Source organism: Seriola dumerili, unplaced genomic scaffold (assembly GCF_002260705.1).
Source record: "Seriola dumerili isolate Sdu_G_001 unplaced genomic scaffold, Sdu_1.0 BDQW01000110.1, whole genome shotgun sequence".
NCBI lineage: Eukaryota > Metazoa > Chordata > Actinopteri > Carangiformes > Carangidae > Seriola > Seriola dumerili.
The window spans coordinates 2,291,581-2,318,897 of record NW_019174365.1 but is presented as its reverse complement, the minus strand read 5'-3'; the positions used below and the strand labels follow the sequence as shown (position 1 = coordinate 2,318,897).

Below are 27,317 nucleotides of genomic sequence, written 5' to 3'. Positions count from 1 at the left end.
ACATTTAAAGAAATTAAAATTGCTCTTACAAATGAACATTTCCCAGTAAAATTTCTCTAGTTTCCTACGGTGTTACCTTGCCAACAACTTGGGCCGCCTTGAAAGTCACATTTCCGACAGCGCCTGAGGGTGTCGGCAAACTGAGGAGGCTCCTCCTCAACAACAGTCCCGACCTCCGACGAGAACTCAAGCTGCCACATTGAAGAGGAACAAAAAGGCGACCTGACAGCGCTTTCTGCACTCCCTCCACTTTCTCCGGGGTAGTCACGGGATTTCAATGTTCAGCTTGCTCTTTGTAAGTAGCTAATAACCCAACTAACTGAGAACTGACCTGTAGAAACTTGTCTCTGATACGATCATACACGATAGCAACACCACAGACCCGCTAGTGCCCGATTAAAAGTTGGGTTACATATTGTTGGATGTATGGTGATTAGCATAACACAGGGCAGCTAAAGTAAATTTCATGAGAGTCTGAGAGTCATCTGAGTAGTTGGACCAGTGTGTAGCCACGTTAACATTAGCTCGCTGAGTAAAGCTTGGACGGTGGAGTGTTGGCTACGTACACTGTTCAAAATTGTGTTAACGTTTATTAATATCGATCATCATTGTTTTGCTAATTGCTATCACCCAGCCTCATGTTAGTTGACTCTAATTTAGTGAGTGTTGACGTCTGGGCTGGTTACTAAATGTTGTTGGGAAATGCAAAGTACGGAGCTGAGCTAACCAGCTAGCTAATGTAGCTATGTTAGCTTGCTATCAGGGCTAAGGCTATTTCCTAGAAGGAGAGGAAGCATACGAAAAATCTTTAACGTTGCGAGCATTAGGTTATATCACCATGTTCCAGCTGGCTTTTATTGTTATTTTGGAACACGGCACATTAGATGTCGTATTATCCCATGTTATAGTCCAAATTGTACGTCGACTGCAATTTCATAAAATAAGAGCTGGCGTTACCCGTAGCTGTACAATGAGCCCTGGGTATATCAGTATAGGTAGCATTTCTCTTGGACAACATCTAGCTTAACGTTAACGAATGCTTTGGTTAACATTTTAACAGCTGTCTTGGCTAACGTTCATGCCAATGGCTTCACGTGGGTGTTTAAAATATAACCTGTGCTTGTTATTTCCAGTATTTCCATCTTATTTTGGTGTTAGGCGGTGTGGTCTCGACAGGCGTCGGTAGCTGGGAAAAGCTTGGCTAAAGGTAGATGGCGACTGAGCAATCTGCTTTCCGCCCTTTGTGACAAATCTTGACCCACAGTATGGTTGACCCATTTATATGAAGCCATATGCCAGGCTAACGTTAGAACAGCAAAGCAAAGTGATCGAGAACCCGATATTTCCTGTCTATTGGTTGCTATGCTATCTTGGGTTTCCGCTTTTGTATTATCAACTGCTGCCTTCATTGTTAACTAGCCGGTTTGACTCAGTAAATTCGATATGCTTCCATGTGGAAATGTAGCTAACACTGGGGTTAGGTCGGTCTATAATTTAGCCTTGTCTGGTTTCCTAAAACAGAAAGCACCCAACAATTTAGCCATGTGGGCTGAAGTGAAATGAGGAAATGCACTTGGGGAGGAAGTTGACTAGAGCAGCTGTGACACTAAAGGCCGCAGCACATTCCCATGCCTCTCAGTTTTCAATTTATGACCTTCCAATGGTTTCAGCCTCCACTTTGGTAGTAAATTCTAGTGGCTAGCTAATACCAAAGAATAGCATTGATCACACCTACCAACATGGGCGTATGAGTCAATGCTTAACTGGTGTAACAGGTAAGCTAATTATACATTCCTGCTTATGAGTCACTGCAAGGTGACCTAATTCGCTTGCAGAGTATAAGAGATGAGATGTCTTAATGCAATTAGTTATCAAAACAAACAGAAGCCATAACAATTTATAGTGGAAGTAATGGAAGTGATTGTTGTTGTAATTCTTTAAAATAAATATTTTTAATGCACATCTCGTAATTATACTGCTTTGAGTATTGCAAACAACAATGACATACACTTGCTTCTTAAGCCTAGGATTTCGCAACTCTTACAGAAGACTGCTCAGAGTCTTTATGCTCTATTCACATTTTATTGTGGAAGTAGGTCAGTCGTACTTGTGACCTGCTTTATATTATAGCTAATTGACACATGATGCACAGCCTAATCTAGAAATAGCATAGCTCCACTCTGTCCACTTAGAGCACAGCCTGCAGCGAAAGGCAGGCCTATACACTGGTAGGCACTCAGATACCGCACCTCAAGCCAAACTCCCATTACCTGTGGGTCCACTCTCTATGAGTAGTGTTTATTTTTGTACAGTACAAAACTGCTAGGCTAATCCACCATTTCTGTCTGTAACTCTTATTAAATAAGCATAAACATACATTATTTGGTCATATTTTTGTTTGGAAAAAAAATCATAACTAATATGCAGCCTGTTGTAATTTTGGCGTTGTATGCTTTGTGTTTGCAACACGCAGTTAAGAACCTTTTTTAAAGATCTGGCTGATGGCATATGCTACATCTAAATATGCATTGCCTTGCTCTGCTTATGAATAAATTGGTTTATGCTTGAGTTGAAGTGTGATAGTAGGTATAAATATAGCTGGATGCCGACATGATATTTTACACCAACAAACGGGTGGTTCCTCTGTCTACAGCCAGCATAAAAAAGGCAATGTGACAAGTGAGGAAGTTCTCAGCCTTGGTTACCGTAACTGTGAAAGGTGAGCCCAGTGTACAGTAACATGACGCCAACTTACCAAGGAGGGTTACTGGGGGAGAAGAACACCTATGTTGTAGCCTGCTGGCATTCAGCCCATCTAACCACAGGGTGGCTGTGTGTGTTGAAAGGTAGGGTTGGAGAGGTCTGTTCAACAGTGACTGGCTTAACAGATTTGGCCAATTTAAAATCCAGTTATGCCCCTGGGTGTCTGGCTGTGGTGAGAATGGAACACAAGCTTTGGTTTTACTATGTGTTAGCTTGCTAAGATCCCTGGCTCCAAAGCAATTTTGTTGTTTTGAAATCGGCCCAAAGTGGAAAGCTAGGATTAGATGCCCACACTTTTTTCTTCTCATTTCAAGCCATTAAGTGAAAACCCATATATAATTATGCATTAGTCGCCATGGGCACCTTGTGTTTCTTGTGCTGTGTGTTGGTTAATGAATCATGTCCTGGTCGGCACGGTGTTCGTTTACTGTTGTTGCCACAGCGCTGGGATGAAGCAAAGGCACAAGCTCTGTAGCACTGGCAGTATCTGACAGATTGACGCCTCTTCTAGATGCTGCTGCAAGGCTGCCTACTGAAACTATAGCAACAGGTAGGAATAGGATCTTCCTTTGTTATTAGTGTTTTCAGCTACCTTGTCTAGCTACAGGTGCCAGAGCTGCAGTTAGCAGGGGAAAACACAGTCCTTTGCCAAAACATGCTATAGTGAATGGTGGTGTTATTGTTATTAGAGCTGTTGTTTGCAGGTGTTTGTAGCTGCTCACTTTTGCTGATCCAGAAAGTGTTCTAGTTTTGAAGCAACTATAGTCTAGAAAATGCTGGGTTATTACACATAAACAAGCTTGCTGTGTTTTCCTATTGCCTAGGCACTGTGTTGTTTCTCAGTGGAGCTTGACTTTTCCTTCATTTCCGTAAGCGGTTTATTAAACACATGAAATGTGTGACTACCTCTCACAACATGACCTCAAACTAATGTGTTCATTGTGGCCATAATCTTAAAAAGATGGATTTGCTACCAGGGGCTAATCTGAGAACACAGAGTATACTTAATTCTTCTGGGAAGGAGGTTGGATTTCATTGGTTAAAAAGTTCCTAGATCAGTGTATAAGTGCAGCCATCCAGTCTGAACCCTGACCCTCTTCAATACTGCACCTCCTACTGCTTCTTTGGCTTTGCCTGGTGAATGTTTAAAGAGAGCACCATTGCTCTTCTCTGATCTCTTCACAAGGAACAGCAAAAATCCCTACAGGAGCACTTGTTGCTACCGTTGAGAGAATTGTTGATATGGCAACAGGCATCCCCTGATGCTGCTGTCAGAAGGCCATGTTAGTTTCCAAATGTCAGAAGAATTGATGTCGCAGTGGGACTCTGCACCTCTCGGCAAAAATGCGAGCAGACATTCTCCTGTCTGTTGATGAGTGTCGGCCTCTTGTACTGAAACTTATTTTTATCTTAGACTGTCATAGGAAGTTTGCACATTTTTTTTCCCCAAGTTGTTTTCTGTCTTGGTGAACTTGTTCTAAATTGACACTAGTGCATTTTTCTGGCATTTGGAGAATTAGTTTAACACACAATCCAGACACACCTTCATACCTTTTGTCTATATAGAACTAGTTTTGCCTCAGTGGAAGTGCCTGTCAATTATTTGGCAGAATGGAAGTAATTGTGAGCTGGAATGTGGAAGGAACACCTTGTATTGTGATTGACTAATCAGCTCTATAAATGTGCAGATCTTTGCTCTACCTGATAATTTCTTGTGAAAAGTCAGTTTTATTCATGTGTTGGCCAACAGGTAGAGGTGTCACTCACTGCCATGATGCATGTGTCTGTCTAGGCTGGGAGACGTCGTCCTGGAGCCGATTTGAGGATTTTGACATGAGATTATGACTTATCAAAGGAGCTCAGAGACGGCCGAATATAGTCCATCGACCCATATTCCAGATCGGTAGAAAACTTTCCTCTCCCATCTGGGGAGATATAGTGGTATTGAAAAGCAATCAACAATCTTGATGCACATTAATGCAGACAGATATGTTAATGGAACATTAAAACACATTGGTAAAAGTGCAGGTAGGTACTTCAAGCGCTTGTAGTCTGGTGAAAAGTGTCCTCTTGTCAGATGCTTTCCTTGAAATTTTGAATTTATTATGACTTTGTATCTGTGGTTGTTTTGAATGAATCAGGCTCAACAGTCATTTAGTGATCCATTGAAAATGTTCAAATAACTTAGGTTCAAACAGTTTGATGTTTCCATCATAGAGGCTCTAACTAGGGATGTCTCAATTAAGTTTCTTTTTTGACTATGTAATCCCCAATGTAAACAAGTTGTTTCATACTAGTTGAACTGTATAGGTATGGCATAAAATAATTAACTTCCCTCTACAGTTGTAAGACAAGACGACAACAACTGGTCCAGTTTTCCAGAAACCCTGCATCAGATTTAAACTAGCCTCTGCCTATCACAAATATAGTTGACATTTGATATTGTTTAGCCTTTGTTGAAGCATATTTTTGGCAAGAACACTTGTCCATGTTGAGAGCCTAACCTCCTTTGATTCCATTGTCAGCAGATAATCAGTTTTCCTGTGTTCTCATGCTCGATCCTTATTCAAATCATAGTCAAATGTCAGTGTTATGTCTGGCTTTGTTTCTCTTTCAAATGTAATTTTTCAGGTGCTGGTGTTTAATTTCGTGTTAAGTGTGATTAAAAGTGCAATTAGGCCACAGTGAGGAAAGAACAGGGCTTTGTTCAGATATGTTTTCCCCTTTTCATTTCCATTTCTAAGGTACTGAGCCCTGGTCTCTTTCAGTCCTTTCCAGAGACAGATCAGTCCTTGTCTCAACCTCCCCGCCCTCCCACTAAGCGCTATCGTAGGCCTTTGATCGTCACACTGTTTATCTGTACTCACTCAGAGGCTGCAAAGCAGTGTGATAAGTGGGCTTTGCCATGTGCGAGTGCATGTGTAGGGAGAGTTTGTCTGTTCGTGGAAATAGGGGGAGTTTCATATTCTCTCACCTCCTTTCTCCAGCCTGGTTTAGATGGACACAAGAGACCAGAACAACAAGTACTCCACTGGAAGATTAGCTCCTGTCCTCTGGGAGCACAGAGAGGTAACCCGTTGTGCTGAATAGGGGATAGAATGAGGATGTCCATTCATCAGGATGTCAACAACACTGAGTTGGACAATGAAAAAACATATATTAGCATTTTGAACTTTTGATATTTTCAGCAAAATAATTAGTTTTTTGAGATTTGAGACTACAAATAATTTAACACAGTCTAATGATGCATTAAATATAGGCTTGGCGCAGCAACACAAGAAGCACTAAAAGTCCAATAACACAGCAAATATAATAAGCCCTGTTAAGGTGGACATGTACTCGTAACAATATCACATACTGCGCTACCATCAACGCGGCATACATTAAGTAATAAGTGGATCTAATCAAGAAGATGCAAAAATAAGATTACATTACAACAGCGTTAACATCTCTGTCACATGGTTTAGCAACTCACTTCTGACAAACCGCAGAACAGAACTTTGTAATATGCTGATGGCAAGTTTTAGGACTTTGCAAAAATGTTTGCAGGCCTTTAAATACCAACAGCGCTGAACTCAACCCAAAGAAGAATTAACTCTGTAAACCTGATAGAAGAAATAGACTTAACAATCATGTTAATTTTATTGGATTGCTTTTGATATATGTATCATCTCTGTTATAAGGTTATGTAACCCATGTGTCATTGGCTGGTAGTTCAACTGTTAAGCAACAGGATATCGCAAAATCTTCTATCAGATTTTGGTGGATAGATGCAGGATCATAATTTTTAGCTAGCAATTGCTTTTACTGGCACATTTTTATCAGCTGTAGCTAATTAACTCTTAATTAAGTTATGCAAAGAACAAAAAGAGTTTTGACTGGGGTCTGGTTAGTGTGTTCTCTGCAAGGCGGTGTCTATGCTACAGTATCTATATGACCAAATGGTTTCCAGAGAAACAAACACCACTGTCTACTGTTTTGATCTTTCGAATGAAAGCTAGTGAATTATTGCTGGTAGGTAGAGTCACAAGCCTTTCTTAGAGGAACAGTCTAGTAGTTAAACTTACAGTTAACTTTAAAAGCATTATGATATTTTGAGCTTGTCAATTTAAAAAATCTCTGTAGGTACGGCAGAGTCAGGTTATTCTCATCTGCCTTTATTTACAGCCATTCATATGCTGTTAACCCTTATTCCAACCAGCTGGCTTTAAATTGAATGTGTGCCCTTTTAAACTTGAATTAGCTCTCTACTTTCTTTGGGGGTTTGGTCAAAGCAGAATGCTTAGATAGGAAACTGGGCACTGATCATTTTCGCCCCACAACAGCGTTCCTTATTTAAAGACAAATTCACACCTCAATACAGCATTCCTGTAAGACATTTGTCAGTAAAGTGACCATTGATGCTTTTCTCTTTTAACTCTATTCCTACTTCATAGACTTTCACTTTTGTTTTGAACATATAAAAAGCCTGTGAACAAGGCTAGGTGAGAGATTGTGGTGAACCTATAAACCCTTCAAAGAGGTCTGCTGTGGCTGGAGGAATAACTTGTGGGCAGCCCTGAGGATTTTTGTGCATCTGTTGGGTTGGACTGTTGCATTTATAGACGGGTCATCCTGTACCCCCAACATATTTCTAGGCTTGATCACAGTCCACCCACACATATGCTAAAACAAGAGGAATATTTGTCTCTTTACAAGCAAGTGCGAAAAGCCTTTATAAAGTTTAAAAAAATTTTTTTTTATGTATCCTCTGAGTGTTGCTATTTCAGTTTACATTTTGTCAGCGATGCAAGATCTTTGTGTGATTAAGTGTAAGTCTGTCACCAAACCTTTTGGCTTATAGAGTTTTAAAGGTATTTCCCAAGCACACTGCTAAATGTTTGTGGCTCTATCACCACATTTGAATTTTGGACTTAAAGTACTATTCTCTCTTCCAACATAGAGATGTCTTGCCCTGTGGTTTACTTTTGAGTCCATTTCAAAGTAGTACTACCCACAGTGGGGAGTCTGTTTATCTCGTGGGTCTGCAGCAATAACTCTGGAAAAACAAGGGTTTATTATATTTCAAACCGAGACAACCACAAGCCTGAGTCAGAGTGTCTGTGCGTGGTTCTACCTTCACACAGGTAAACACAGACATGATCAGTTGTGACTCATGTCCCAATTATAAGGCTCTGATTAGATGACCCGGTCCAAAGGCCCGCCCTAGTGTATTATGTTTTCTTGTATTCACTGATTCACGTTTGTACAATGTCCATACAAGTACAAATATATTGAAACTCCCATGAAAATGCACAAAATATCCAGTTTAGACAGGCTGCACAACCACATTCACTGTACATCATATTTAGACCTGGGCAACTTGTAACTGCTCCAGTTAAGGCAGTATTTATGTAGTATTTTTCAAAGATGGAGGACACACCAAATAACGTGATAAATTTCACCCATTTATTTTTAATATTGACCGAGTTAGTTTTTAAGCATGTGATTTTTTATTTTTATTTATTTTTTTCTTAATTTTCTTAAAATTTTTCTGCAACTAATAATGACTCCTGTTATCAATTAATCTTTCCATAATTATTTAGTCCATGGTATGTTTAAAAAAAAAAAAAAAAAAAAAAAAATTCCATTTAATATTCTCCATGCATGTAGTGATGCCTTCAGCTTTCGTGCGTTACCCACTTAGCAGTCCGAAACCTAAAGATATTAAATTTACAATCATATACAACACAGAAAGGCAGCAAATCCTCATGTGAGAAGCTGACCAAGAGTAATTTGGATTTAGTGGTTTGGTCAGGCTGCCAGTAGTAGCAGCAGCATTCCCCACATAGCTATAATTACGCATTGCCGCAACCATCCCTCTTCCCCTACCTGCATGACAGGTAAAGTAAAGACGCTGTTCTCAGAAAAGTGTTGAATGAACATGTACCAGTTCTTCCCCGATCCATGACTACATTCTTAGAAACCCATAGGCGGGCACGTTATCAGAATTCAGTCAGCAAAGCAAAAGGGCCACACAGAATCTACTGATTTCAAGTATCACTTTCAGCCTGAGGCACTTGTTTGCAAATCCCAGGAGTGTGCAGCTCATGGGAGGCACAGCAACAGTTTGGGATCGCTGCTGGAGTTCAGTTTTGCATATAAACCTCCTCTTCTCCATCTCTCAACGCTGTCTTGTCCAGGCATGCCTTGGGATTTTGGTGTCTTGCGCGTTACACTAAATAAACTGGTGAGGCTCAGAAAAAGGAGTAGAAGCTTAACTAGTGTAGTTTTTTTTGTAGGTTTGTGTGTGTGTATGTCATTGCTTTCTTGCTTGTCTGTTTGTCTTTGTGTGTTTTCAAGTATGACTGATGGTGAATGAGGGCTGTGCACACTATTTCCTTTATGTGTGTACTGTTTGCTGAATGCTGTGGTGACCTGTCACCATACCCCATATTGACAGGCCCCTTCAGTCTTGGACTGTGTCCCGGGAATCTGCAGCGTGCATTTTTCTTTATTAAGCATGAAGTTAATTCTCTTATGTACTAAGAGCTTTGAATGTTACATTAAGAGCTTTTTCAGACCTCTAAGATGCAAAAGAAAAAGCAGAATTTGTTTGGTAGATGTTACCCAAGGTTTGCTTTTGTATGTGACCTGTGGACTGATTGTGCAACAGGCGTTCATGGCAACAGAGTAATGCCAACTACGTCACACTTGCAAACACTGAAAACTTAAAGACACTTTTCATTTTAATGCCTGTTACTTTGGTCCAGCTGACATGCAAAGAGAGATGAAAACAAGTGTGTGGTGGGTGTGTGGCTTTTCCCAGTGCAGCTGCACCTTCACACTAGACTAATTTCTTGTTTTTCATAACAGTGCAGGCTTTCACATGACATGTGTTTTGTTCTGTGGTCTTCCTGCATGGACTCAGACTGTGAAAGTAAACTCATTGTATTGTGGTCTTGGTTTTCCTAATAGTTTCATGCTGTCGCTACACTGTAGTGCGGATGACTGTAGTGTGACACTTTAAACCAGTTATGATAATTAGCTTTTACTGCGTGAAATGGTTGTCCTTCATATTTGAAAGTGGACACCAGCGGAGCTTGCTGTTGGTCGTGGTCACCCATGCCACCTTTTAGAAGTGGACCAGAGACTGCTTGTGTGGCCAACACCCAAGTTTGACACCAACTTTCACAGTTAACTCAATGTTCCTCAGTCAGCGCAAGTGCCCTCGGGCCCTCAAGAACCTCCCCAGTTGGCCCATGTGTGAAAAACACCCCAGAAGTTGGGGTGTGTGTGTCAACAGGGCTTTTCTTATAAAGTTGGCCTCTGCTCAACTTTTCTCTGTCACTAAGCTCTCTCAACCTGCCGCTGCTTTTTCTCTGCATATCCCAGCACTTGTTTGAAATGAATAAAAGGTTCCTTCATCCATTGTTGCTGTGAGCAGAGTTGGATTGAGTACAGCTCCAGTTTTAGGTGAAATCCACCCACCCAGCCTATCAACAACATTGACGTCACTGCAAATAACCAGCTGGACCTATGTTTTATCTCAGACATAGTCACTGCCAAGCTCTTGGATTGACTGGAGTTTTTTTGCTTTTACTGTCTTTTACTTTCTTTTTTTCTTGTTTAATTTTGCTTATCCATTATGTTCTCTTGAAGGTTTTTCTCTTACCAGCTTTCTTTGTTACTATTCCTTTGTCCCCGACCTCCTTGACATTTCCAAGCCTATCAGTTATCTCTTATTTGGCACTCACAGAGGCCACAGGAATGGAGACATGCTTCTGTGACACTTGGCCCCATTTCTGTTCCCACCGATTTATGGTTTCTGTAAGTTTAAATGCAGCTGTCAGTGTTTCCTACTGACTCTCCTTGGAGAGTTTGAGATCAGGCACTTAAAAGAAAAAACATTTCTCTGACACCTTGTATTTATGTACGTGTGTATTTTTGTTTATGAAAGCGTGGAGGATGAGTAAGTAGTCTAAATGAGACACTAAAAGGAGAAGTGTGTGCTGTGGGTGTAGCAAGCAGGTGGTATCTGGGGCAAGTGTATGTGCGCTATTATTTTTCTTGTGCCGTCCATGCTGCTTTCAGTGCAAGGAGAACAGGGGCTTCCTCCCTCCTCCTCTCACTGTCCATCCTGCCATGGATGACAGGCGCTCCCCCTGCTCCTTGACTCGGCTCCCACACAGCAAATTAGCCCTCCAGCTGCTTCAAGGCAGTACAGTCTGGTCATGCCCAGTCTGGCTCCAGACAAAACATCAGTGAGACTCGGGCACAACCTCAGACCACCAGACAGGGTTGGATGTAACACTAACATCTTTCACAAGGGGGGGAAGTAGATGGACTAAGACATTCCACATTTTGCATAAAGGTCTGACGTTTTGCCACCTTGCCCTTCCAGCACGTACAGTATATGTCCAGACATTTTGCTCTTGTGTGTCCGTCTTTTTCTTTCTAATTTTAGAACAACCCCCCTCGCCTTTGTGGCAAATGTATTGCCCCAGCCAGCTTGTGGTGGTGCAGTGATGGAGATAGGACATCTGACAGCTATCAGGTGTCCACACAAGCTGCCCACAGCCTCAGCTCTACAATTACCCATAGAGTCCCATGGCAGTAAAATGCTTAACACAGTGAAAGGCTTTCAATAAGCACTCCCACTGTAGCAGTTCAGTTTCTCCCCATGCACATTAGCTGCGATAACTTTACAACTTTCACCGACAGTGTTCCAATCTTTTGCTGATATTATGAGCTTAAAACTGACATGTCTTTATACACCGACACACTGAATCATCCTAAAATGATGAGTTAGCAGTTGTAGAATACCCATGTCCCAGTTCTCATTCTTTTGCCACTTTATCACCTGTTTAGGTTTGCGTGCCCTTTTCTGAGCCGAGATACCACTGTCCTTATCAGCTAGTACTGCTACTCTCTGCTCTCTCGCACTCCCCCCCACTCCCTTTCCCCTTCTGTTCTTTCTCCTTAGTCACTGTAGGAGATTTCTGGGAGAGGCCAGCTGATTTGGGAAGTTCTCCCTATCATCTCAGTCAGTCCCACTCCCCACTCACTCTCCCTCCCTCCACTTGCAGCTCTACTCCAACATTAGAACATGTGATGAGGAACAGGGCACCAAGGGAGCTTTCTCTGGGCCACTGCGTGGGCCTCTGCCTTTACTCCGTGACCTTTCTCCCAGTTTAGTATATATACTTGTACATAGACACACATGCACAAAAGGCCGGATGTAACCCAGTTGTATTTTAACAGAAGTACATTAGTGTGTGTGTGTGTGTGTGTGTGTGTGTGTGTGTGTGTGTGTGTGTGTGTGTGTGTGTGTGTGTGAGTGTGTGAGTGTGTGAGTGTGTGAGTGAGTGAGTGTGTGAGTGAGTGTGTGAGTGAGTGTGTGAGTGAGTGTGTGTATGTGTTTTTTTTTTTTTTTTTTTTTTAAATCCACAGCTGGGTAATTAATCCAACAACAACACAAGCAGGCTTTATTGGCACCTGTCACTGTAACTCCACCACCATCAAATACAGTATGATGGGTTGTGATCATGATGCTTTGGTTGTCGGTTTATACAAGAAAATGATTATTTAAGGTGTTCTGACAATATAGTTAATACCATGACTGTAGAATGGAAATGATGAGTCTTATTAACAGTTAAGGTAATGGCTAGACTGATATTTTTTATGGCTGAAATGACAGTTTTTGTTGTTCCATTTTGTCAAATGTGAATTTTTGTTTGAATCTTCTATTATTGTAAACAACAAAACAAGCAATTTATAAATGTCAGTTCGGATTTCGGAAATTGTGAGTGGCTATCTCCTTATTTGTGGACATCTAAGACCAACTAAATAGTTGTCAATTGTTGAAATAATTGTTAGTTGCAGATAGTAAAGTGGCATGGCATATCACCCATTCATGTTTAAGTCTAGAGTTTTCAAGACTTTTGTATACACTGCTTCTTGTTTCCTGTGTGGTTAAACATGTTTTTGCTTCTACAAACAGATTTGGTTCTGCATGTATGTGTGTTTGTTTTGTCCTTCCTGCATCTGTGCAGTGTGTAACTGCAGAGAGAGTTTGCAAGTTTCTGAGTGATTTGCATGTATTCTCGACAGTGTTGTGATGGCAGACTGGCAGACTGTGTGGCAGGCCAAAGTTTACTCACTTCTCTATTGAAAAGCTTACTCAAGACCAAGAGGGCTAGCTTTCAGTCGTCTATTGTCGATGTCTCAATATACCTGCTTTCAGTTGACTAATACATCAGTAAGTCAATGTATTGTTTCTATTGTGCCCATCAGATTGGAGAAGTATGTTGTAATTTAACAGTTAAACATGATGGAGGGGAGGGTGACAACCAATACAGGTGGTCCAGTGCACACTGCATGCATTATAACTGTCGTGTTCCTTAGCCACTTCTCAGGCTTCCCACCTAACCCTGATACGCCTCAGTTCATATATGCCAGTGTTAACTTTGAAATGGTGTTTTGGTGCCTTTTGCGTCTCTTATTGGCTGCATTTAAAACACAGACTGTATGAAGTCACTGTGTACATCTGGACAACCCTCTGCAATCCAGTTGCTTTTCATCTTTTAGCATAAGCTGTCATTGTGGTGACCTTGGCGTGTCTGTTGGCTATTTCGTTCTTCAGTTTTTCCTCCATGTTTCAACAGTCTGCTCTCCTTTCCACTGTCCAGTTTCACAGGTGAGAAGCACATGTTGATTTCCCTCCCTCGCCCTTTGTCCATCCTTTTCATCTCTCGGGGATTAGAAGCTGATTGAAACGAGCCTTGAATGTCTGTTGCACTTTGTCCAAGCTTCAGTTGTCTGCATGCAGCAATGCCACACTGTGTTCAGCACTGCTCAGAGGTGGTAATTAAAGGCGTCACGAAGGATCTCAGCCATCACACAAGGGAAAAAAAAAAATAAAAATCAAGGCTGTTTTGAGAGCCCTTGTGGGTATTGCCAAGTATAAAAGATGGAGGGGAGGAAAAAAATTTAGAGACGAGAGTGGGTTGATGCATCTTTTTGTCAGTGGTTCTGAGGTTGGCAGTTAACTGAGAGGGTAAGTGACAGTGGGTTAGTGAGTGGGAGCAAGAGGAAAAAGGAAAGAGTTGGTGTCGTTTTGAGTGACTTTGTAAAATGAAAAGGTGTATACTGTCATGCAGTTAAGTTAAATATCCTGAGTAAATTGACGGAGTGAAATAGGAATGGAGAGAGTACAGAGAGTCTAGTGTCAGTCTCAAGGAGGTGAAAAGAGGGAGCGTGGGACTGAAATACTTAGGCTGTTTGAAGCTTTGCCCACCCTGTAATCCTCACCTTGTGACTACTGCCTGTGACACGGTGCTAAAGTCCAAGCCCTTTCTCTCCGTTTCCCTCCCACTATCGTTTATACATGGTCGGCGTAGTGACAGGCAGCTCTCGTCATCCACTCTCCCGCTACTCTCCTTCCTCCCCCTTCCTTTCCTACCTCCCTCCTATGTTGCCCTGAGACGGGTTCCAGCCAGTCTGTGGCGGCTGAGTTTAGACCGTCATGGACTTGGCAGAGTTTGACTGCTCCCTGGCTGGTTACAGACTAGACATTACCTGTTCTGTAAGACACCCTTGTGTGCTTATGTGTTCACTCCATACTGTGCATATTATTAGTTTCCATTTTGGGGACAGGTGGTGAATTGACAAAGTGATGTAATCCAAAGGTGTAGTCAGTTCACAGCACTGTGGCTGCAAGGTAGAAACTGTCATGATGGTACTATTTTAAGTTTCTGAGCATAGTTTTATATATCCAGAAAGCTGAATTTCCTAAATCAAGGGATCTAATCAAACTTGCAAGTTTAAAATGCAACTGTCTAATTCCATTGTTACCACAGCTTTGATCATACTGCAGATTATGTTTCAGTCAATCAAGACTTGAGTAAATACAAGTTGGCAAAAGGATTGTTGAAATCAAAATTAAATTATGTTGAAAGATGAGGGAAGAGCGCAAAGATTTGAAAAAAACTTTTCATTGCAATTTTTTTGACCAATATTCGGATTTGAATTGCAATAATTTTCTAAAAATTTAACTCAAGAAATTTGTTTTGTATTTATGGCATATTAAAAGTGTCAAGCATAATCAGAAACTTGCTGTGTGTCTACTATAATAGGGTCATATGAAATAATCCAGTTACTGTTGTCGATGTCCTCCCATGGTTCAAATGAATCAGTCAGAGAAAAGCCAAACTCCAAATAAACTTGGTGCTCTTTGGGGAAAAAAACTGACAAATTTTGTCCCACATTTATTAAGATATTACATTTATTGTATAATTAACATTACTCAAGAATATTTAAATATAATCATGACAAATTCTATTTATTAACAGCTGCAAATTTGGCCAGCTATGTTAGTAATGACAAAGTGCTGGTAGGTCACATCTGACAGTGTTTTCACACCTAACCCATGCAACCCAACGTTACTGTTGACAGGTCTTTACTGTAACTGCTTAAGCTAATGTTATTACTTCCGACAACTCTGTTCATTAGCTGTCTTACCATGTACTTGACAAATAACAAGCGACCTGCTAGCTACCTAACCCAAAGTGACACATGGCAATCATCCAGAGTGTTCCATGTATGAAAAGGCTTCCTGATCTGTTGGTCCTTTATGAATAGCAAAAAGACACGTCTGTTTTCATCAACGAAACTATTATTGGTCATTTGTAAATGTACACCAGCATACAGAGAGCATATTTACCAGACAACACTTCTTTTTTTAATTTTTTTTTTTATTTGCTAGCACACAAAATTAATGTTGATGAACTACAATTTACCAGTTGTCATTTTTTTACCTGGTGAAATTGCTGGTTTAAATGTGCCCTTTTAAGACACTGGTGGTTATGCAATTAAAATAATGGCTCTTCCAATTTGAAAGTTGTTAAAATCCTAATTTTGATTTAAAAAAAAAAAAAAAAAAAGCATAATAGTTTAGGTCTGGGTGTGTGTGTTATTACAATTAAAAATGGCATATACTCAGTCTGTTCTTTCTCCTCTCTTCACAGGGTTTCTGTGTTAACTTGAGCCGTACCTATATGGCGTGTGTGAGCGGAGAATTTTGCCAGGCACAGCACCTCACCTCTGTGGAGAAGTGAATCGGCCGCCCCCTGAGGGACTACGCTACCCAGAAACCCCCCTGACTGCCAGCACATTAGGAACTGCAGACTCTTCTTCCAAAGGCCCCCCTGGGATATTGCGTAGTCCTTGGCCCGACTGCCCTGCCCTGTCCCAACCAATACGAAAAATCTTTGCATTCTACTTTCTCCTTGAACAGCCAATCACAAACAGCTCTCCTGAATGGGGTAAACTGATTGGATGACTCCTGGATAGTCTCTCCATCTTTTTTTCTTTTTTTTTTATTCTTTTAAATTTTTGGTTTTGTATTAATTCATTTTTCTCTTTTTTTTTTTACATCTCGGAGTACTGTGGACTAGTTTATCCTTTTTGTTACCCTTCTCTGTGTACATCATCCCATAGTTGAACACTTGTTGTCCTCCTGACCCATCTTTGTCCACGTGTTGTCACTTTTATTTATTCTACCCTTTCCTCAATACATAAATCTCCTAGCAGTCTTTGCTGACTTCTGAGCCAAAAGTCGCTTTTGTTTTGTAAGAGTATTGTATTGTAATTGTTTTTTAAGCCGTCTCGCCAACATGAACCGCCCCGCTGCAGTCGAGATTGCCTACGAGTGCATGAGGTTCCTCATCACCCACAACCCCACCAATGCCACGCTTAACAAGTTCACTGAGGTATGACCTCATCTGTCTGTTTGTATCTCTGTGCGTCCTTTTGTAAGTCCTCTACCTAAACTCCTGTCTCTTTTGACATCTGCCAGGAGCTGAAAAAGTTTGAGGTGAACACACTGGTGAGAGTTTGTGATGCCACCTACGATAAGGCTCCCGTAGAGAAGGAGGGGATACAAGTCCTGGTAAGAGTTGACTCACAGCCACATTTGTAGCAGCTTTACTTATTTTACGTTAATCCCTCCCAATTTATATTCTTTGTACTTTTGTCTGCTGTAGGACTGGCCCTTCGATGATGGTGCCCCTCCTCCCACCCAGATTGTGGACGACTGGCTCAAGCTGCTCAACACCAAGTTTCGAGAGGAGCCTGGCTGCTGCATCGCTGTGCACTGTGTGGCAGGGCTTGGCCGGTGAGTGGCAAGCTGCGTTTGTTTGTCCAGGGATGTGACTATAACTCAGAAGGCAGAGCTGACTATTTTGTCTCATCTTATGACTGTTGTATGGTTTACTGTTGCTAAAACCTCTGCTACTCTGCTACTAACAGTTCTGAGTCATGAAAGATACATTGACTGTAATATGGATCAGGTAGGGACATGAAATACATGATTGGACACAACAAAAGAGGTGGGCGGTGGCAGGTGTGTGGATGTGTTATCCACAGATGTTTTTTGGAGGTTGGAAACTGTAAACTTCTCCTTGGTGTAATGCATCCCATTTGAACTAACCTCTCAACCTCAGGGTACACCAGGGTCTGCTTTATCTCCACTAGAACAAAAAGAGTCCAAGGAGATGTGTGCCACCTGTAGGAGTCGGCACACACAAGGCCACAAAAAGCAATAATTAATTAAATGTTACAGGTGTCTAAATAAGTATGTCTTCTCCTAATCTTCCAGTCTTTAACTGTCTTCTGACCCTTCCTCCTCCTTGTAACACTTGTTGCTCCTTCAGCATTGGTCACACAGTTAAGGCTGGCTTGACTAAATGTGCTGCACAGTACCTATATTTCCTGTTCTTCTGTATCTAATCTTAGAAACCAATGATTCATTCAGTATCTTGAATGGTCATCCTCTCTTCCTGCTCCTGTTAATGCTCTGTAAATAGATCAGCTGGTTAAGTTACTGTATCTGTCATCTGTGACGACAGTGTGTTGCAGTTGCCTCTGCAGGCTTGGAAAGGGAAGGCAATTACATTTGCATGTGATCTGTCTGTTGGTCATGAGGTTGCACAGGCGATGTGGAGATATGCCTAGTCATATTCACAGGCCAATGTGACAGTGAATTTACAAATGAGTTATGCAGAATAAACAACATAAGTGTGAAAACAGAAGACAGAAGCACATGACGTGGGCGAGCTGCTGTGAAAATGTCTTTCCTGACCACAGACGCACAATAAGCCAATCAGTTCTCAATGGCTTCCAGCATTTAGCATTGCTGTGGCATTCGGGAGGTTGTATAATTACAAGTGTCAGTTGGACTGGCATTTTCTGAATCCATCTCCTCTTCTTCCCTGTCCAGTGTTTATTGCAGTCATTCTGGTTGCTTTACACCAGTCAATATTCTCTTAAGACCCTCAGTGTGGGAGGCTGCAGCTATTTGCCTTGTTTTGTTGTTGTTTGTCTTTTTTAAACAATATTCTTACCCCTCTTTTTACACTATTGCACTGTTTTTCTTCTTCCCATTTTATCTCTATCCTTTCTTTCTCACATACTGTCCCTCGTGAATTTTGTGTGAGAAAAGCCACTCAAGGAAATGCTCTGTCAGCACTGGATTTGACCTGCCAAGTTGTCTACAAAGTTTTTATATTTATTTTTTTTCCCCTCACCCTATCTCCTCTGGTGATAAAGGAGAAGGTTGTCTTACTGTAACTTATCAGAGTTATGTGTGTGAGGCTCAGGGTGTGAGCACAGGGCCCCAGCAGGGCAACGGTGAACTTGTGCACCCCTGTTGATTTCCCAGGCCTGTTTCCCAGATTTAAACACCCCCCACCCCTACCCCTCCACAATATTACTATGGAACCATGTGAACCTTGGCATTTAATCTTCTCTTCTCCTTCTCTCCTTCTTTGATTCTCTCACTGTCTCCTTGAACTGGTCTACTGGATTTCTTTACCTCTCAGAGCTCCAGTCTTGGTGGCCTTAGCCCTCATTGAGTGTGGGATGAAGTATGAAGATGCTGTGCAGTTCATAAGGCAGTAAGTACCCTCCCTACTTTTCAGCTTTAAGGTTTAAATAAAAATTTAGCATTAAGTCAGTAAATGGTGCATAAATAGAAACAGGGTGCATGTGAAAAAGCAACTGGCCCAGCCAAAGATTGACATTGTTCATGAGGTAAATAAGTTATTCCTTTTGTTGACAACTTATTAATTTTGGCATTTGTGTCTCTTTAGTCTGCAAAATACCAGAAACTGTTAACAGTAATTCCAGAGTCTGCTACTTAAGAGTCTTTGGCTTTGTTTCTAGAGTCTGGTAGTCCCGCTAGAAACAAAGCTGTACCTTGGAAGATGTCTGTTGTTAGAGGAATCCTTGCAGAGACTCCAGGAAGTTGCTGCTCCCAGCCAAGAAATAGTCTGGCACATAAACCTCCTGTGAAACCAGCAAATTGTCGTTTTTACACTTCAGTTTTAGTACAGATTAGACAAACAAGTTATAATGTATTAATTAGTGAGTTTAAGGTGCTGGCAGGTGGATTTTGTTGCCTTTGGAGAGAGCCAGGCTAGCTGTTTCCCCTTGTTGCCGGTCTTTGTTCTAAGCTAAGCTAACTGGCTGCTAACTATAGCCTTGTATTTAAAAGGTAAGAGTGGTATTGATCTCCTCATCTAACTCTCTGCCAGCAAATACAAGTGAGTGCATTTCCCAAAATGCTGAACTAATTCTTTGATCACTACAGTAAAGGCATAGTGTGTTGAGTTTAGTGCGGTCTATTGTGGATAGCATTGTTTTAATCATCTGTCCCCCTTTTTTCCTATGCTTTTCACAGGAAGAGACGTGGAGCCTTCAACTCCAAACAGCTTCTTTACCTCGAGAAATACAGACCCAAAATGCGTCTGCGGTTCAAGGATACCAACGGCCACAACTGCTGTGTGCAGTAGGCTGCCTGTCAGTGCATCTTTCTTATGCACATCTAGTGGGGAATCTTCCAACAAGGGGAGATAAAAAAAAAGAAAAAAAAAAAAAAAAAAAAAAAAAAAAAAAAAAAATGGAGAGTGCTATCAGTAATTATTGTGATGATTTGTTAACACTGAGTCATGGTTAATTGATCAGAGAGAAAGCGAGTGATGGAAAGAATGAATCCAGATCTGGGGATCCACCAGCTGAACCAATGAATGGAAGGTCAAAGCACACAGATTGGCCCGCCTCCCGGTTATACTGTACAACCACGGGCCAGAATTCTTTCAACTTGAGTCCATCCTGTGTTTTTTTTTTTTTTTTTTTCCCTCTCTCTCTCAGTTGTAATCATGGGATAACATTTTCCATTTTGTGAATTTTTATTTTTACACAAACAGTGGTGATGAAAAGATGTATTGTTAAATGATATTCTGATTTTTATTTCCACTAATTATTGATATTATGATTAGGCCAGAATAATGTACCTTTTAAAAATATTTTTAAACTTTGAACACATTGTGATTGTCCCGTTTGGTATTGGGTGTGTTTTTTTTTTTTTTTTCTTTTTCTTTTTTTGCACAAAAACTCAAAGGTTCACCTGAAAATGCAGTAATGTTTTTCTTTTACCCTTCACTTGCTTAAAGTCACTTTCAGTTTAGGGGCTCACTGAGTTTGAATATGTCTGCAATATTTATTCACAAGATATGCTATGTGTGACAGTTATGCGTTTGGCAGGGGCAAGGACACTTTGTTATCCAATAGTTTTTTTTGTTTGTTTGTTTTTGTTTTTGTTTTTTTTTTTTAGCCTTCAAGAGCCATGTCTTTCTTTTTTTTTTCTTTTTTTTTTTTTTTAATCTTGTTGGAGTGCAATAATCAGTCCACCTCAGATAAGCCCACCAAACCTTGCTGAGCATCCTACACACATGCACACATACACATACACTCTCATCCAGGCAGTTAAACAGGAAAAAAAACTTAACTCCTACAACAGGTACTTCTCCTGCGTTCATTCATTCTCCCTAAGGGGGCTACAATAGGACTTCCCCAAATATGCATATTTTAACTCATACACAAAGATCCAATCTGAAAGACAAGGTGGAGCAGAATGAAAATGGTCAGTTTTTTATCATTGTACCCATTTTGAAAACATCCCCAATTCGTATTGGTTCTTACAAGATAAATAAATTGAAATAAAAAGCATACATGTCTTTTGTGTCTCATTTGCACACATTTTAGTGGTACACAAGTAGTTGGACTCCACGCCCATTAACAAAAAATTTATATTGCTGGATATATAGCTATAAACCTTACATGTCTGTGCTAGCGGGTGCTTTTTATATTTTAGTTGAAATATTTTTGTTAGGCTTCCTATACAGTGTTACATTCATAAAAAGGCCTCAACAAAATGTAATGTTCATCCTGTGTTTGAAAATTAGTTAAAATGCTCTCACCTTGCACTAGGTGATAAACACACTAAGTGTTTCCCCGACACTGCTCATTGTCAAAGGCTGCCCTACATATCCTTTCCCCAGTGGAGAGTGAGTCAGCACCATGTGGAATGCACAGGACAGCGTTGTACTGAGAAATGAGTCACAACCTCAGCTGGTAATCACAACTACAACCATTACCTGAACCAATTGAACATGCCCCCTCTGCTGTTCAAATCCTGTCATGACGAATGCAAGTCAGAAAGCACATGTTGACAATGGGTAGTAAAATATACTAAAAGGTAAGATTAACAGCACAGTTATGTAGAAACAGAGACCAGACACAGTAAGTAATTGGAAGTTGCTACAAAATGATCAATCATCCCAGTTACTCTAAAAAAAGCCTTAAATTTATCCAGCTCATGTCTTTTGGGATATAGTTGTGTTTTGAGGTACAGCTGGCTAAGTAACAAATTCAAAGGAAGGTGTAATTATAGACTTACAGTACATGAACAACTGATACACTTAGTGCATTGCAGACCGCCGCTGTGCCATGCTCCCCACCAACAGGTGGCACTAAGAGCAAACAGGGTTTTAGTGGTGCTGTAATCGATGAAGCCCAGTAGATAAATGACTCACCATGTTGTAATTGCTGGGTAAGATAATGATCAAAGCCATAAACAGGTTGGCCAATGGGTTACTAGCCCAAGACAAGGCAGTGGCCTGCTGAGTTTCTTACTTGGCAGGTAAAGAAGACTCATCTTAATGAGAAGTACACCATCTTGGCCATCTGACTGGGGCAAATCTGCCTTAGAATCATTCCTATCTGCAATAAGGAAATAATATTTGCAGTTAGGCTGATTTCACAGATCACATTTATAAAGATGGATCACAGGCACCACAGTTTTTCAGGGCCACTTATATTCCATGACTCAGTGAAGTTGGTCGCCATGGATACCATTGAGCACCATAACCAACACTTTTCAACTGTGCAAAAATAATAATAATACACTCAGGTTACCTTGACTTGAAGTTGGTCACATCTGAGGGACGCCCACACAGATGCTCAAACTCCATACATCTAGTGGATATGAACCCAAGACCATCGTGCTGTGAGATGAAAGTATCAAAGTATCAAACATTGTTATCTATACAAGTAACACAATAATGATGAATTAATGTTTATAATCTGTCTATATATTTCTTGTATAAAGGACAATGATTAATATATAAGCTTTCTCTAAGTAAATATAGGACATCAAATTTTGATACTCCTTTATCACAGTAGACATTTTGAGGCAAGCACAGGCATAGCAATGACAGATGATAAAGCCTGCATGGTGCTGGATAACACTTGTAAACATTTTAATACCTTTCTACATTCAAAGACTATCCAAATGCAACTCAAAACTAAAAACTTTTTGTCCAAGTTGTCCATCTGTTTTTAGACCAAAAAAGATGGCAGCCAGAATGTAACAAATCTCCTTGCTCCTTTTAGATAATTATTATCACCAGAAGAAATATTTATTTTAGTCATACAAAAAGATACTCCATATGAGTTATGTCACTTCCTGCAGCCATCTTGGAAAATACTATTTCGTCCGCGCCACCTCACCTGTCGTTTTGTTTGTTCTTGCCCGACAGAAGAATCCTAAAGTCGGCTTAAATTTATCTGAAACCAAATTAGTATTATTAGTAGTATTAGTATCATTAAATAAAAGAACTTGGCATAAGTATCAAAATCGTTTGAACTTTCTCTGTAAAAAACAATTTAATGCTTTGCCACCTTAAATTAACAGTAGCGCAACAGCAGTGCTCTTTTAGCAGAAAGCATAGCTAACCACCTGCACCGGTGCTAACATTGATACCATAATACATCCATGATTGATACATGGAAATTGACATTTTGAGGACGAGGAGACCCACTACTTGCAACTACCTGTCGACCCACACAGTGCTAGCAGAGGATTGTACGATTTTCCATTCAAAAGTAATCTGCACGGACTTATTAAAGTCTCTGCTGTTTGAAACCAGCAAGTACCTGTGAATGTAAGTCGGAGACTCAGACAGGTACAGCGACATTTTCGACACAATGGACATAACTTCTACAAAGAGGAGGCGGACGTATGCGACGCCACAGGAGACTCACACAGTCCAAAAGTTCGGCGCATGGTTTCGATCTGGTTTCCAAGAGAAGTTGAACCGACAAACAGTAAGTGTAACTTCATTTTTATGAGCTGTGTTGTTGTGGTGTGTTGGCCGCCGGGCCGGGCTATCTCTCGAATATGTGTCTTTTTAAGCCTGATGCTGTAATTGATTTGCTTGGCCAAGTGGGCTCGTGTGTATAAATGTCTGGATTTGGGTGATTATTAGTGTCATGTGGTACATGTTAGGCCTGAGGCATTTATATATTTTTAGTTTGATTGAGTAAATGCGCTATTGATTTGCCTGTATAATTGTTTAGAAATCTCATTTATAGAATAAGTATGGTAAAGTGGAAGATAGATAAATGGGGATGTGTGGAGTTGTATGTAAAAAAATTCATTTATTAAACTGGAGCAGCTCTGAATCTCAGAACCTGAATCTAAAGACTAAATCTGATCATCACAGCCTTCATGAAGGCAGGTTTTATTGCAGGACTGTTGGACTTTTTTTTTTCTTAGCTACATGTTCCTAATAGCTGGCAAGTGTAGGTCCAGGGTCTTAGTGGCATTTGTTCAGATCATTATAACACTTGAGGCATCTCCTGTCTGTGTCTATTTGAACAAGAAACGTGTTTAAACTGTGTCTACACATCTCCATGGCTGGGATTGGCAGTGTGTAATATTAAACCTTATGCTTGAAGCTTGGGATGATTTCATTTTAAGAGTCATTAAACTGGCAGATAAATTTATACATGAGATTTCTTAGAACGGTTTGTGACTCCTGCGGCCATAAACATGTCACTTGCATTACACCATCTAATCTCTTCAGTAATAACCTCATGGGATCATTATAAGCTACTTGAAGTCTTTGTAAACCTGCTTTTCTGTAGTTTCACCACAAGTCTGCAGTATGGAGTAGTGCACAGTATACTCTGAACAGAGACATCATCACTCGATCTGTCTCCATGCTAAATCTGTGTAAGACAATGTTTGCTTGTGCAGACATCATGCAGCATTGCCTATAAATATCTTCATCATGTGTCATTTCTTATGTAAGAAAATGTCCAAGTCATTTTACCTTATTATAGACACTAAGATTATTTTCAGTCCTTTTACACATTTGTCCTCTGTGGTTCCACAGATCATGACAACATTCTTCCTGGCATTGTATTTAATATGATATTGCACTCCATAGACAGAACATATAGTAAGGAGCTGCTTGAGACCAGTGCTACATTTAATCAGATCATCTGCATGTATATTATGGTTCACTATAGTACCATGCATCAAGTATTGCACGGTTTCTAATACTTGGACAGACAATCAATATAAATATTACTATTGCATTGCTAACCCCAAATGGATCTGAGCTGAGACACTATTACCCCATTTTACGTGCATAGTCTGGTGTGTGTACCAGTAACCCAGAGTTTTCATAATTTATGTGGGCACCCCTCTTTGACTCAATTTAACAAACAACTTTCTTTGATTAACATGATCAAAGGCTTTGAAAGCATAGATAAAACACATGAAAATGGATGGGTTTTTAGCTCTGTATTTGCTTACAGTTTCCTTTAAGGCATATGCAAGTCAGTGCTGTGTTTAGCTTTAAAATCAAACAATGGACTCATATCTATTCGGCAGAATTCTTTCTAGTATGGGCCTGTCTGGGCTGCTGACTTTACCTGCTTTGTCCTTAATGACTGGCATTAACAGAGCAGACGGCACTGAGTCTGGTAACAAACCATGAATCATAAAGCCAGTAAAACAAATAGCAAGGAGAAGAGCTATTCTCATACTGGCATATTTAAGATGTTCAGCAGAAATATGATCTAAGCCACTTGTTTTGTTGTCAGACAGCTTGTTTATAGCTTGGTACACCTCGTGTGACATAAGCACAGTTGAATCATTACTCTCAATATCGTTTGCTGCCTTATACAAATCGCTTTGGACACAACTGAACACAGGTCGCTGATGCCATAACTCCGCAAACTTGTCTGTTGTGGAGATTCCACCTATTGTGCAGGGTGGAGATATTTTGCAGTTGTTCAGAACTCTCACTTCCTTCCCATAATCAATATCATTGTTACTTAGCAGCATCTTTGCCATGGGATCAGCGCTTATAGCTTGCTAATTTTTACAGTTGAAGCACACTTATGTCTTGCATTAGTGAGCTTCCTGTACTCAAGCACAGGTCCCTGTCTGGATCTGCCTGCTATAGGACATGATTTAGTGGCTTCATGGACTTTGAAATGATACTAAGCTACATATTTGTTCCAGCCAGGCCTGATATTATGTCATTTTGATGCTTCTAGTAGGGCTTACTGCCTTCATACAAAGCACTTACTATATCATTATACATGGCGCATATATCTCTTCCATGCATCACATCCTTACAATTAGCATCATTACACATAATTGCATCTCTAAGTAGAGGAATGGGACTTGATTTATCTTAAAGAGCATAAAAGGCTAAGATGTCTTCCTTTTGTCAGGGCTGACCAGTCCCGTTTTTCTATGTTGCGACTATTTCGATTTCTTGAGAACAAAGGAATATGTTCAACATTTATAGACATAGCAACAGGTCTATGATCAGTTGTTGTTGCCCCATACAGGATGCTTCAACACCCCAATAAAGCATGCACATCAGCTGTACTAATACAGTAAAGTAGTAAAAAAGTACAGCATATTCATTGACCTGAGAATATTCACCGTTGTCACTAAAGGCATTAGAGTAATTGTGGCAATGGTGGGTATATAGTTTAAATTAACCTGTAAATTTATTAGGCCAAAGCTTCTCTTAACTCTCTTAAAGAGCTATGTCAGTCCTCACTCTAACCCACTAACTGGACATCAAGAGCCCAAGGACTGCTTGGGGCAGGAGAAGGCCAAACGGTTTACATTCTTCTACAATAAGACCTTGATCTCATGCAACACTCAGCCCTCTGCATAGCTGATCTGGGCCACACTACTAAGCAGCCAACTCTGTGATATGCCATTGTGAATCGTGGCCCTTTAAAAATGCATGTTCGCTCTTGGCTCTGTATCTTTAATGAGGTGTGTCTGAAATATTTGATAGCCTTGTGCTCATTTGAAAAACAAATACGTTTATTTTCATTAATATTTGATACGGAAATGAATATATGTAAAACACATACATTAATTAGTCTGTTTTGATCAATTGTCTCCGTCTAATGCAGACCGAATATTTCCGCACAGTAACTCCCCACAGGCAACACTGGTGCATATCATTCTCTGGTGCTTCAGAGCAAAACCATTTAATTTTCAAAGTGGGATTTAGCATCTTTTAAGACTATGCACACTCAAAGAAATTATCAATTTTCACTCAGCAGTGCGGCAGATTTGTAAAATGGATGTTTGTCACATTAGAATGTGTTGCTTGAAGGATGAATGAATAGGAATGTGAAAATCACAAATGTGGCATTACAGATATAGTACTGTGACAACTAAGAACTGATTTTACCTCAGAGCCCCAGAAACAAGGCTATAGTGTCAAATGAGGTTACTGAAGTCGGGGGAATCTTTTGCAACTAGTGACGTTATATTGTATAAAAAACTAACATGCTGGGTATTTAGGCCGATTACAGACTCTTGTATATTTAAATCTGACCACTTGTAGGCCAACAAATACTACCAGCATTCAGACCTTCACATTGAAGGGGAAAATTAAAAGGAAAGTGTAACTAATATGGGTTGACAACAAATAAATAAAAAAACAGACATTTGATTGTGAAAAAAAGCTGCTGCCTGTCTCTCGACTTTTCACACCAAATGCACTGCATAACAGAGAGTTCACAACCCAACTCAGGCCCCAGAGAGAGTGAGTTGCACTTCGAGTTAGGTAGTTTGGAAATACTTTGGATTTTGGTCAGTAGATGGCAAAATTGTGGCACCTTGAGAAGTTGCATACAAGCTATATAAGCTAGAGTTAGCCTAGCCAACTACACCAGCATTAGGAACCTGATTGGGTTGCCCTCCTATGGACATTATGTGGAAAAATAGATGTTTTTTCTTTTTTTAGAATGAATAATCAAAAATTTTGGGCAAATTTTGACAACACTAGTAACTAATGTGTTTATCACATTGCAAATATTAGGAAAATCCAAATAGTATT

At 40.3% G+C, this 27,317-nt stretch overlaps 1 protein-coding gene across 2 annotated transcripts; it reads left to right on the top strand.

The window, feature by feature from the left end:
- Positions 1-188: 188 nt before the first annotated feature.
- ptp4a2 (protein tyrosine phosphatase type IVA, member 2) lies at positions 189-19,932 on the top strand. 2 transcript variants are annotated; one of them, XM_022746953.1, is made up of 7 exons: positions 189-295; positions 15,771-16,067; positions 16,406-16,514; positions 16,601-16,693; positions 16,788-16,918; positions 18,624-18,698; positions 19,484-19,932. In XM_022746953.1, the coding sequence occupies exons 2-7, from the start codon at positions 16,063-16,065 to the stop codon at positions 19,593-19,595; spliced, it is 525 nt and encodes a 174-aa protein (XP_022602674.1). In that variant the 5' UTR covers positions 189-295; positions 15,771-16,062; the 3' UTR covers positions 19,596-19,932. The 2 variants fall into 2 exon arrangements, with proteins under 2 accessions (XP_022602674.1, XP_022602675.1); XM_022746954.1 differs by lacking the exon at positions 189-295 and adding an exon at positions 3,244-3,313.
- Positions 19,933-27,317: the final 7,385 nt, after the last annotated feature.

Coding starts and splice junctions, on each gene's coding strand:
- ptp4a2 (XM_022746953.1), top strand. Junction 16,515..16,600: donor CGCTTAACAAGTTCACTGAG/GTATGACCTCAT, acceptor GACATCTGCCAG/GAGCTGAAAAAGTTTGAGGT. Junction 18,699..19,483: donor GCTGTGCAGTTCATAAGGCA/GTAAGTACCCTC, acceptor TGCTTTTCACAG/GAAGAGACGTGGAGCCTTCA.